We start from the raw sequence: 11,104 nt of genomic DNA, 5'->3' as shown, positions 1-11,104 counted from the left end.
CTGCGGCGCAGCACTTCCCCTCGTCTTGCCCACCTGCGACCCTGGAATCCCGTCGTAAGCCGGCCGCCTGAGCACGCAATGTTGTCGGGCTGATAAGGACCAAATGTCCGGGTTTGAGATTGCCGGCATCGTCCTTGCGGTGCTACCGCTTTTCGTCGAGGCCGGCAAGTTCTCGGCGTCGACGGCGTCGCTGCTCAAAAATGCCGCCGGCAGGTCCACCCGCGACCGGAAATTGACCGAGTTCTACGACGAGTTCTACTGGGAGACATACGAAATGCACAAACAAATGGAGCATATTGTCTCCAGTCTGCCGGATCTGTCTGAGGAACGCAGGATGCAGATCCTCAACGACAGAGAGGTTCAGTCGTGCGTCGACGGTTGGGCTGCTGGCAGCGATCTCGCTCAGGCCCTGCAGGCCTTTTTTGCCAGTGACAATGATCTCGCCGTCTTCCTTGAGATCATGGATAAGGTCTTGCGACTTTTCTACCAGCTCATCGAAGACGAGACCGTCAAGATCTCAAAGTCCGATTTAGTAAATATCTTCCCGGAGCATTCGAGCCGGTGTGAGATGCCAGCCAGCTGACCACGCTGTCTAGGACTTTGACAGGATGTCGGAGAAGATGAAGATTTTCCAGGCCCAAAAAGCTCAGCCTAGCGGATTCTGGGACCGGCTGAGGTTCCTAAGGCGGGAAAAGCGACGCGACATCTGCATCGCAAACTTGCGTAGGTGGAGATGCAGACTTGAGCGGACCATTGACTATGCCACCAGGAGAGCAGAGAAGCAGGACCACCGTGGACAGCATCCCACCCGGGACGGACTGGCAGACTCCGAAGCGAAGCATCTGCTCCACCTTCGATCCATGTCGAAAAGGCTGTTTCGGACCCTATCGACCTACTGGGTTTGTGGCTGCGGGATAGCCCATCAAGCACGACTGTCGTTAGCCGCCGCCTATGAGAGGACGACCCCGAGGTTGAAACGGACAGAGCTGGACCTAGCATTTCTTATCAAGGGACATGGGCCTTGGAATGAAATGTTGGTTGTCATGAAGGATATCTCGTATGTTCCCACCAGACATCCACCGCATAGCAGAAAATAATACTGGATGCTACAGAGCAATGACGACACAATGTTCCGAGTTGGGGCCAATCTGTGCTGCTATTGAGGCGATAAATGGAAGAGCAGCCCAGTACGGTCTACGTCTCGTGGTTGAGGACTCCGAAACTCCGTCCACGCCGCGGAGGATCTTTCTACTGGAACCCGCGCCGCGGAAGCTCGGGATTCCTACCGTGGCAACGCCCGTCTCCTTGAGGGACTTGCTTCTTGCGACACAACAGCCGGGAGAGCTTCTTACTAAGCGCCGGCTGGCTCTGACATTGGCATATTCAATGCTCCAGTTCCACGAAAGCGCGTTCCTCAGCAGCAACCCATGGAGCGAAGACCAGATTTTCTTCTTCCATGAGCCCGCGTCGAGAAACGCCATCAACTACCGACAGCCCTATATCGAGTCAGCCTTCGGAGATACGGGGAAGGGCGGTATCCCAGGTAGCAGCGGAGCTGCTCTAGGAATCTTCCATCCCAATATTGGTATCCTTAGACTGGGGGTGCTGCTTATCGAGTTGCACACCTGGGTGCCGATCGAGAAGTTCCGGGATGGCCAAGACACCACTCCAAACGCAGATTATGCGACAGCGCTGCGAGTATTGGACATGGCTCTGGGAGACTGTTTCCCCACGTATAAGAGCGCGATCCGTGCGTGTCTGGATGTCGATTGGGTACCGGCCAGCTCGAGAGTTAGCCTGGAGGACTCGGCGACGTGTGATGGTCTCTACCGAAACGTTATCCTTCCCATACAGGAGGAAATTGAATGGGGCGAAAGAATGGCCAGAAAGCATAGTGGTGTGGCTAGACTAGGGGTTCCTTAATCCAGCATGAGTGGGCCCGTTCCTTGGATCGGTGGCTCCGTTCCTGATCGAGAGTTGCTGCTTCAAGGTCATCAACAGTCGCCCATCCTACCCCGAATCACATGTGGGTTTCGCTCTTGCTGAATCTCGCGGTGGGGTGGAGCAGGGTAAAAAGGCATATCACTCCCACGATGTTGCTGACCTCGCAGACCTTAACAGGGCAGCATGCGGCGCGTACCGCCTCTCAAATAGGAACGCCTAGCCTTGATGCCAACGGTATGCACATTTGTGGAAGTACAAGCAACTGCGGGCACTGGTGGTGTTCATTGACTATGTAAAGGAGGACGCCAGAGACTAAAGAGTGGTGATGGGCTGGCACCCATGTGGTTCGCATTTGTGTTGGATGGAGCATCGGCACGCAAAAGACTCAATGTTATACGGTCATCTCCTCACCTGCTGACCGCTTTAGAGTAATCCCATCTGAGAAACTGCGATGTCTCCAAACAGGACTCGATCTTCCAAGAATCTTAACCCCCTAACCAGAAATTACCCACCACTTAGACTTCACATGCTATGGCCAGGAAGCGCATCAAGCCCTGCAGAAGTTAGTAAACACAACCTAACCACACGAGCGGCCAGGGAGAAAGCAAGGAAGGAGGAACTCACAGCCATCAACATTCTCCCGCACGGTGGCCGGGATCGTGCACCGATTCGCCGCATCCACAGCCTGGGTCTTGAGGCCATCACTCAACAAGGCACGCGAGTCCATAGTACGCTGCAGGGCATCACCCTTCCAGCCAAAAACGTAATCCGCATGCGTGCCATACCCCTTGGTGTCGCCGTAGCTCCAGAGGAAGGGCTGGGAGCCGTCGGTGGGCCACAGGCTGCGGTCGTTGAACTGGCGCGTGTCCCACATGGTCTCGAGCGCGATGTGGGGCATGCGCACGGGGTGCGAGGACGGGCACGCCTTGTGCGCCACGAACCCGCCCGTGCCGCTGTAGTACATGTGGTCCTGGTGGTTGGGCGAGTCCAGGTTCTTGCCGTCCCAGCACGCGGGGAAGTGGTGGATCGCCATGATCCCGGCGGGGCAGGGCGACGTGGGGAACGTGGTCGTCTCGGGGAAGCGCGTCATGATGTCCTGCAGACATGTGTAGTGGAGGTTGGGGGCGTTGCCGCTCGTCGTGGTGGGACTGCCGACGGTCATGCGGAAGCCCTGGGACGGGGAGGAGGGGGGTTAGTTTCTGGACTTGAAGCGGATAGGGTACTATGGCTGAGGGGTGATGGGGCTGGGTGGACATACGGGCTTGAAGCTGGTGATCTTTTGGTTGCCGTTAGAGTTGAAGTCGGCTTGCATGTAATACACGGTCATGCCGCCGGTCATGCTGCCGAGCAGGGCGTTGGGGTATTGGGGCACGCGTTTGTAGGAACCATTGCGGGCCTTGAAGTACAGGACAGCGGTCCAGTAGTTGCTCAGGTCCTCGCTTCATTGGACAGGTTAGAGACTGCTACGGCCTTGCAAGCCGACAGGGAATGAGACCGACCTGAAGGTGCAGGAAGTGCAAGTGGCTTTCTGAGCAATATCAACAGCTGGGTCCATGGTCGCATTGAATGCGTTACCGCCGACGATTTGATGGACGTGGGCAGAAGGGATCCGGCCTGGCTCGACAAGGGGGTCGAGGCGCTGCTGGGCGTTAGCCTCATCTTGTTACGTTCGGAGTGTTTGATCTCACCTGGACTGAGAGGGTGGCACATCCGAAACGTAGATACGCCTCGGACAGCCCAGAGAGGGCGAGAAGAGAAAACAACTTCATATTTCAGGGATGGACTGGTTGCTGGCGGTTGAACGAGAGATGCTGAAGAAGAAAGAGGGAAAGAAACTCAAGATCGTGAGATGGGGGACCATGGCCGTGGCAGGTATTAAATAGTCAAAGGACGCCTGCTTGTTTCTATGTCTGCCAACAGCTCGTCTTGCATTCATCAAAAGTTGATTGAGCCGGTCCGATTCGACGCTCCAATGACCAAGTCTAGGACTGTCTGGCCAAGATGCTTGCCATATCAGTCACAGAACACATCGAGATTTCCTGGAATTATCCAAATAAGGAAAGTAGAAAGTGAGTGCGAATGGATTCAGACGATGGGGTGCAACTACCCCCGCACGAGGGCACGTTAATATGCTATTAAGAGCAAGCTGGGACCGGCTGTTGTTGGGCGGGCACTGACAACGCTGGGAAGACGGCCCACACCAGAGACTCGAGTGTGGCGGCAGCTGCGCGTTGGCTCTTGGGTGGCTCAAGTAATATGACCTTAATCATAAGCTAGAGTCTGGTTGGGTAGCGCGTCGGTAGGTGCCAATGCCGGGACTGGTGATCCACTGGTCGAGGCCATGCGTGTCATGGCCTTTGTGCGCGTTTCCTGCGAGCAACGAGGGCGCCAATATTGAACAGACCATCCCTGGAAGCCCAGTTTCTACGTCAAGAGTTGAGAAAAAGGTGCCGTCTCGGGCCTCAAAGCTTTTGCTCCTGAGCATAGATGTACTCTCGCTGGTTTGGGAAAGCAAAGGGTAACTTGTAGAAATTGCCAAACAGCATCTGGCTCCCAGTCTGAGCAGCTGGCTATCCCTCTGGGCTCAGCCCTCAAGTGGTAGATGAGATAAACACCCCCTCCCTTCTCCCTGACGTCGTGCTAATGGTGTTATTCTTGGATCTCCTTCCGAGCCCGAACCAGAATGAAACATTGGCTGGCTTGCCACATCATGCTCGTGTGTCATGTGTGGTACTACCTTTGTGGTGTTATTAGCCGCAGGGCCAAGGAAACAGGCAACGCAGTGGTTGGCCAATATACCATCATTCAATCTCGACCCCAGACATGCCGCTTGCAGTCATTCTCGGCAGTGCCATCGACGCCGGCAGATAAGCGATGATTGTGGGTCGTTCGGAGCCAGAACCCGGCTTCGGGACTGTCAAGTTGTGGAATGAGGAAACAGAGTTCTTAGATGCAGAAAAGCGGCCCGGATATTTCTGGGGCGAGTTGCCGTCTGCACCCCATGTGCGGGTTGTTCCGATCTTCGTGTGGTCGGAGGTCTGGTTCGGTTGTTTCCGGTTTGCTTCGTTCGTCGTTATCTCTCCGTGACAAATCGTCCCTGGGGTGTGACGCTTTTTACCCAGCATATCTGATGGCTCACTGGCCCCACTACGCTAATACTGTTGATGCGTAGCTCAAGCCGCGTTTACCATGAGTGGTGGTAAATATACCAGCGAAAGAACCACCTCCTTCGGAAATAACCCTGACCTGTTTGTATCTCGGATATTCGCACTTCTTTCTCTGAAGGGCTAAAAACAAGAGAAAGAAGAAAATAGCGACAAGAACTGAGACAGTATCACCACCCCTTGGTCACTAATAGTAACGACACCACATTCAAATACAAGACTAAACCCCCACACTCAAACACTTACCAACTTTATGCGATAGAGGCTTTCTGCAGAACCAGGGTGTAAGTGATGGCATGGATATGGGCAGAGGTGAGAGGGTACCCTAGATAGTCCTCCTTGCCGTCGGCCGGCAAGTCAGCTCCCTAATTTCACACTTTTGGACATCCCCCGTGGCTCTTGAGGGAGGGTGGTTGCCGCTTTCCCCTAAGTTTCCATCTCGCTGCCTCGTTGAGCCGTGGAAGATGATCGACCCGTGCCTGGGTTGTATTCCCTTCCCCTACACACTTCCTGCATTCACGCGGCTGTAAGCGTCCCTGTTGCTGTCCCAATTTGATCATGAAGCCACGGAATCGGGCCATTGGTGCCAAAGGACAGCTCGCCCTGTAAAGCCCCGCTGTGGCATATGTGCTTCATTAGCATCCGTATATCCAATCAGGCGGCAGGCGATGTCAGCCCCGTCACTCACCCCGATTCCGTCTCGTGGGATATCCAGACAGTATATCGGCTGTAATAGCCTGCGGTCTTATCGACGGAGAAACTGTAAGCGCTGTCGCCACAGTTGAATACCGGTGAGGGGAAGGTGAAGTTGCTCGCGGCACAGACCGCACCGGCAGGCTTAATGGTGAACTGGATGCCGACTACGCTGGTGTCAATGTCGTGGTCCAGAACTATCTCGCAGTCATTGAACGAAATGCTCTCCGAGTCAAGTGCCGACTGGCCGAGCGGAGCTGCGAGCGCGGTGCTGGCGACAGCCAGCAAAGAAAGAGCGTGCATTATCAAAGAGTATTGTGCTACAAGGCTTGGTTTAGCCAAGTTAGGAAACTTGGGAGAGCTGGGTTGGGGGGATGGTAACGATTGTTGGTGTTTCTCCCACTTGGCGTCGAACGAGGACTCGAGGTTTTATAGGCCAGCAAACAAAGGATGAAGTCGTATCTCATCAACCTCCACTACCATGCAGTTACTCAGATAGACTAGATACGAAGTGAACCGTGTATTAAATTCATGAAACCCAATCGAAAAGACTTCTAAAATCCGGAATAGCTCCGTCCCATGTTACTTGGTACTATAGAAAGAGATAACAAAAACCTCCAAGCGGGTTACAATTCTATCGTGCGTCCTGCTGGGTAACGGAACGTTGCATTCATCTCCTACAACCGCTCCAATTACAGTATGAGTTCGCTTGGAACACGAAAGAGTGACAAAGCTACCGGGACTTATTAACTTTATTCTCGGTTATTCTTACGAGGTTATGCTACGTTCGTCGAAGGAGCCAGCAAAGAATTTGATGGAACCGCAGGTCAGGGTGTGACAGTGATACGCACAGTTAGCTGCCACGGAGAGAACCTATAATAGCAATCTTGGCTTCTCTATGAAATGTGCGGCTTGTAGCTGGTTTCTACAAGTGTCTTACTGGTTAGTATCATCAGTGCACAACACAACCCGTTATGTACAGCTTCCGGCGCGGATTCCGGTTCCCACAACCGCAACGCTTGTAGGCACTGTTGGGTTAGGGGGGTAACTCTAAGTTGAAGCGGTGTCCACGGCCAACGTCGCTGCCAACCTCGCTCTCGAGTGGATATTGGGTCGGTGTGTATTCGGGCGGTGTTGTAACTGCCCCTGTGAACATCGGTGTAGATTTTCAGTCTCCCTGACATAGTGTTGGTCGTCTCAAGCGACCACCGCCGCCATAAGCTTCCAGTTGATATTGGAGTGATATTTTACTTCGGGCGCCACCGCATGACGCAACGGATCGAATAGTTCTCTATGTCACGCTGGGCCTCGCGAGTCCCCTCAAGCGTCCTCTCACGTTATAGTCGTGGGAGGGTCGCCGCGTTGAACTGAACCACTGCCGCGGCGCGTGCCGTACTGATCTCAATGCCCGTGAGGGGTTCGGCTGAGCCGTTCCATGTGGTCGAGGGACGACACATGGGGCTGGGCTACAATACTAGGCGGTGCATCAACTCAAGAGCTAGTCTGAGTGTGGTATGATTCTGAGCTGCCATATCATCACTGCGTTGTCATTTAGAACTGAATGTTTTTGCCTCACCCACACCTCAAGACTTGTATGTCTGCGTTTGCTTATTTCCGCGCAATACGGCACATTAGCTCTGAACAAAGGCACCCAACTGGAGATAACGACGCTAACTTGGACGTTGTGGAGGTACTTAGTAGTGTACTTATTGACAGCTCCAGGGGTCGGCTATGGGGACAAGCTATGCACCAATAGCGATCCTACGAGACCGCGACTGCATGAAGGAGGTTTGGCCTCTTGCCTAATTGCGAGGTGGAGAGCTGGGCATAAAAGACACGTTCCTCGAAATGGAGGTTCAGATGGTATCGTTAAACGCGCCCAGAGGGAAAGATATGTGAATAAAACAAGAATATAGTGGCGTTTGTTTGGCCCTGTCAGTTCGACGATTGTGAGCGTGACATGACCGCCGCCGGGCCGTGACATTGTAAGACTAATAGAGGTCACTCTCCTCGCTTCCCTTGATGTAGTAGAAGGTTTCCTGGTCGCACACGGTACCGGGGCAGCTGCGCCCTGTCCTCATTTGTGACATGCGCCTTCCAATCACCGCTAAGAGGAGCAAGACGACTAGGTAGTCTAAGTGCAGAGTGAGGCCGCCAAATGCTGCGATCAAGGCGAGACAGCGTAACTTCGGAGGGGCGTCGCCAAGGTACCGCGCGCGTCAACGAGAGATTGGCCTGCATAGAGTTGGTTGGCGTCGACGTCAGAGACTGTGGCCGCTGGGCCGGGAGAAATGCGAGTGGTGGGACTGGTTGGTTGTTCTCGACTTCGGCTCACTCGCTCCCGCGACCCCGCCCGAGCAGGGGGTAGGGAAAACAGCAGGATACAGCCGCTGGAGGACGACATGTGGGGGCAGATCTCGGGGTAAAGCCTCCCGAGTCAACAATCCCCAATTTGAGGAGCTTAGCCGAAAGGTGCCAAGAAGAGGGAAGAGATCTCCATATAACCAACAGCTGCGTCACCAGGTCGAGGTTATGGTACTGAGAGCCTTTGGGAATTCGTCCCCACCAAGCTAACAATGGCTCGACCAAACCTCCGGGCCCTCATCCTTCTTGCTGGCCTCTCGGCCGCCAGATACATCGTCCCCGGCGGCAGGTGGCGCGACACGGATGGTAACCTTGTCAATGCCCACGCCGGATGTGTGACACTTGACAAGGATACCGGCAAGTTCTGGTTATTCGGCGAGTACAAGGTTGAAGACCAGCCCGAAGGCGGGGGCGTTTCTGTCTACAGTTCAGATGATCTCGCGACATGGGAAAGTCACGGCTTTGCGCTAGGTTTGTCATAACATATTTGCTCCTAGCCCGTTTCTGCTGACTGTCTCGTGTAGCCCCTGTCCCGGAACACCCCTACATCTCGCCATCCCACATCATCCAGCGGCCAAAGGTGGTTTACAGCGAGGTCACCAATGAGTATCACGTAAGCACAGGGGCATTCATCTCCCGTTTCAATGCGCAGGCCAGCTTACAGAAAGCAGATGTGGTGGCACGCGGATAATGGGACCTATGGACTGCTGCTTCAAGGGTTCGCCCATTCTCCGAATATCTCGGGTCCCTATACCTTCGTGAGCGCCACCGCGCCCCTGGGGAACTGGTCGCAGGACTTCGGCCTCTTTACCGACTACAAGGACGGAAGATCGTATGCACTGTATTCCAACGGGGACCGCAAGGAAGGCCGAGATGTCTACCTCACTTCCTACAACGAGGATAAAACGGCGCTCGAGAAGGTGATCCACCGTTTCGACAAGTATGATCTAGAGGCCCCCACCATCGTTCAGACCGAGAAGAGCTACTACGCTCTCATGAGCCACAAAACCGGGTACCGGCCCAACAACGTTGTGGCTTTCCGGGCCGACTCTCTTGCGGGGCCATGGTCGCAGCCGTTCATGGTGGCACCGCTCAATACCCGGACGTACAACTCGCAGTCGGGCTTCACGCTGACGATCAAGGGAAAGAAGAAGACAACGCACCTGTACCTTGGCGACCAGTGGGATTCCAACTCGCTCTGGGAGAGCCGGTACATCTGGCTGCCCATGGAAATCGACGACCACAAAAAGACACTCGAGTTGGTGTGGAACGACGTGTATGATTTGAACGTGGCGACCGGAGAGTGGTCGCCCGTCAAGGGTAAAACGTACTTCGCGGCCGACGCCAAAACGGCTGGGAGTGCATTCAAGCAGGAGGCCAACTTCGCTAGCAAGGGAACTATCGTCACGGGCATTTACGGTAACGACAGCACCATCACCTTTGGGGGGATCGAGGGCACTGGGAAGCCACAGTGGGTGTCATTCTACTACCAAAACTCAGACGACATGGGGTTCGGCGATCAGCCCGGAGGTACACCGGATCGGATCGGTGGGAACTGGCAGCTGCGCCGCATTTCGAGTGTGGTGCTCAACGGTAACACGGAGAAGGTTGAGACGTTATATCAGAGGGATACCCACAAAGGCATCATCCTATCCACGCCGCTGCTCTTGACGCTAGAGAAAGGGAAGCACAATACGATTACCGTGGGCGGGTTGTGGAACGGATTCGATTATAAGGGGGCTGACCTGGACAGAATTGTTGTGTATCCTGCAGAGAAAGAGCGCAAGGGGTGAAGGATGATGGGAAAATTACTGTGGAAGCTTTAACGTACTTGCTGGCTCTCTATCCCGTGCAGTTTAACTTGCCCGTCTAGTTCCCCTCCCTCCTTGAATACATGTAGCCCACACTCCGCACAATTAAAATCACAAACCCACCTCACACATCAGGACAGGCTCCTGCCCGGTCGTACACGTCCCACCGACCGCTGCGGGCGCACAATAAGGGTCTATCTTTGCGCCTTTCATAGCGCATTCTGATCAAGGCTCTCGTTAGTATCTGGCAGTGATGCACACAGTGTCCCGTTCCCTCCAGCCATCTAGCAACTTCGGGTCCAATATGGCTCCAAGTACATGTAAAGCAAGGAGGTGTGAGGTACTCACTGCCATGGTCAATTCCGCCCACCGCGTCGACAAAAAAAGAGCATTCATCGCCTGGCTCGAGCTTTTGGTCGGTATTCTCGACTGTGCACGCTTCGGTCTTGTCGTTTGCAACACCGTTTGTCCAAGCGTGGGCACCGGTCGATAGGGCGAGGACCATAGGCACAATAATAGCGGTGAGCTGCATTGTAACAGAATAATGATCTGGAGGATCACTAGCCGGTAATAAGTTTGTTGTGGATTGTGAGTTTTCTCAGGGCGCCGTTGTCTGGGGTTGAATGTGTTCCTCGGGATAGGGGTGAAATTCCAACAGCAAAGAATTGAAGCGCGAACCACTTAATTTATATTACTCGACTCGCCTCACTCAGGTTCAAACAAACTTAATTTCTCCAGGTCTATGTCCAAGTATAACCACCCTGAAGAGTTGTGTTTGAACTTAAAACAACAGTAGCCCCCACGGCCGCCCAGTGGTCGTCGACCCAGGCCTGGGAGTCCGAGCATGCTAAAAGTAGAGAATTTTCTGTTTGACGTCGGCCTTGGAAAGGAGCCACCGGTTCCAGTGCCCCCATTGCCGTCGGGCTGTGCCGCGATCCAAGTCCGACGTAGCCAAGTACAGACCAGGCACCTGTTTTTCGAACGCGGTAGCCTCATGACGACCCGGTTGTTCACTCGCCTGGTAGAGTGTGCCTGGCTCGCCCTGGCTGACTGGACTGGGCCTGCTTAAAGCGGCCAGAGGCTGACCGGAGCCAACCACAGAAGAGTGAACCATTTTGAAGGCAGCAT

The 11,104-nt window shown here is 54.3% G+C and overlaps 4 protein-coding genes across 4 annotated transcripts; 2 read left to right on the top strand and 2 right to left on the bottom strand.

Moving 5' to 3' along the window:
- Positions 1 to 103: 103 nt before the first annotated feature.
- Positions 104 to 1,923, top strand: F5144DRAFT_592229 (uncharacterized protein; the record flags this gene model as incomplete). The annotated part of the gene is made up of 3 exons (XM_066790345.1): positions 104 to 532; positions 597 to 1,057; positions 1,113 to 1,923. The coding sequence occupies 3 exons, from the start codon at positions 104 to 106 to the stop codon at positions 1,921 to 1,923; spliced, it is 1,701 nt and encodes a 566-aa protein (XP_066645606.1).
- Positions 1,924 to 2,034: 111 nt separating this feature from the next.
- F5144DRAFT_647457 (uncharacterized protein) lies at positions 2,035 to 3,283 on the bottom strand (the record flags this gene model as incomplete). Its single annotated transcript, XM_066792921.1, has 3 exons — positions 2,035 to 2,498; positions 2,569 to 3,115; positions 3,203 to 3,283. 3 exons carry the CDS (start codon positions 3,281 to 3,283, stop codon positions 2,467 to 2,469), a joined length of 660 nt encoding a protein of 219 aa, XP_066645605.1. The 3' UTR covers positions 2,035 to 2,466.
- Positions 3,284 to 5,624: 2,341 nt separating this feature from the next.
- F5144DRAFT_647447 (uncharacterized protein) lies at positions 5,625 to 6,104 on the bottom strand (the record flags this gene model as incomplete). Its single annotated transcript, XM_066792920.1, has 2 exons — positions 5,625 to 5,724; positions 5,797 to 6,104. 2 exons carry the CDS (start codon positions 6,102 to 6,104, stop codon positions 5,625 to 5,627), a joined length of 408 nt encoding a protein of 135 aa, XP_066645604.1.
- A 2,073-nt stretch (positions 6,105 to 8,177) lies between these two features.
- F5144DRAFT_611891 (glycosyl hydrolase) lies at positions 8,178 to 10,079 on the top strand. The gene is made up of 3 exons (XM_066791708.1): positions 8,178 to 8,636; positions 8,690 to 8,778; positions 8,837 to 10,079. The coding sequence occupies exons 1-3, from the start codon at positions 8,378 to 8,380 to the stop codon at positions 9,956 to 9,958; spliced, it is 1,470 nt and encodes a 489-aa protein (XP_066645603.1). The 5' UTR covers positions 8,178 to 8,377; the 3' UTR covers positions 9,959 to 10,079.
- Positions 10,080 to 11,104: the final 1,025 nt, after the last annotated feature.

The sequence above is a fragment of the Chaetomium tenue genome, assembly GCF_020726465.1.
Source record: "Chaetomium tenue strain MPI-SDFR-AT-0079 chromosome Unknown F5144scaffold_3, whole genome shotgun sequence".
Lineage (NCBI taxonomy): Eukaryota > Fungi > Ascomycota > Sordariomycetes > Sordariales > Chaetomiaceae > Chaetomium > Chaetomium tenue.
Note: the sequence above shows the minus strand (reverse complement) of the source record. Positions and strands in the feature narration are given on the sequence as shown.

Bases quoted from the DNA above. Each gene is read 5' to 3' on its own strand.
- F5144DRAFT_611891 (XM_066791708.1), top strand. From the start codon at position 8,378: ATGGCTCGACCAAACCTCCGGGCCCTCATCCTTCTTGCTGGCCTCTCG. The intron at 8,637-8,689 runs GTTTGTCATAAC...TGTCTCGTGTAG, and splicing joins AAGTCACGGCTTTGCGCTAG to CCCCTGTCCCGGAACACCCC. The intron at 8,779-8,836 runs GTAAGCACAGGG...TACAGAAAGCAG, and splicing joins AGGTCACCAATGAGTATCAC to ATGTGGTGGCACGCGGATAA.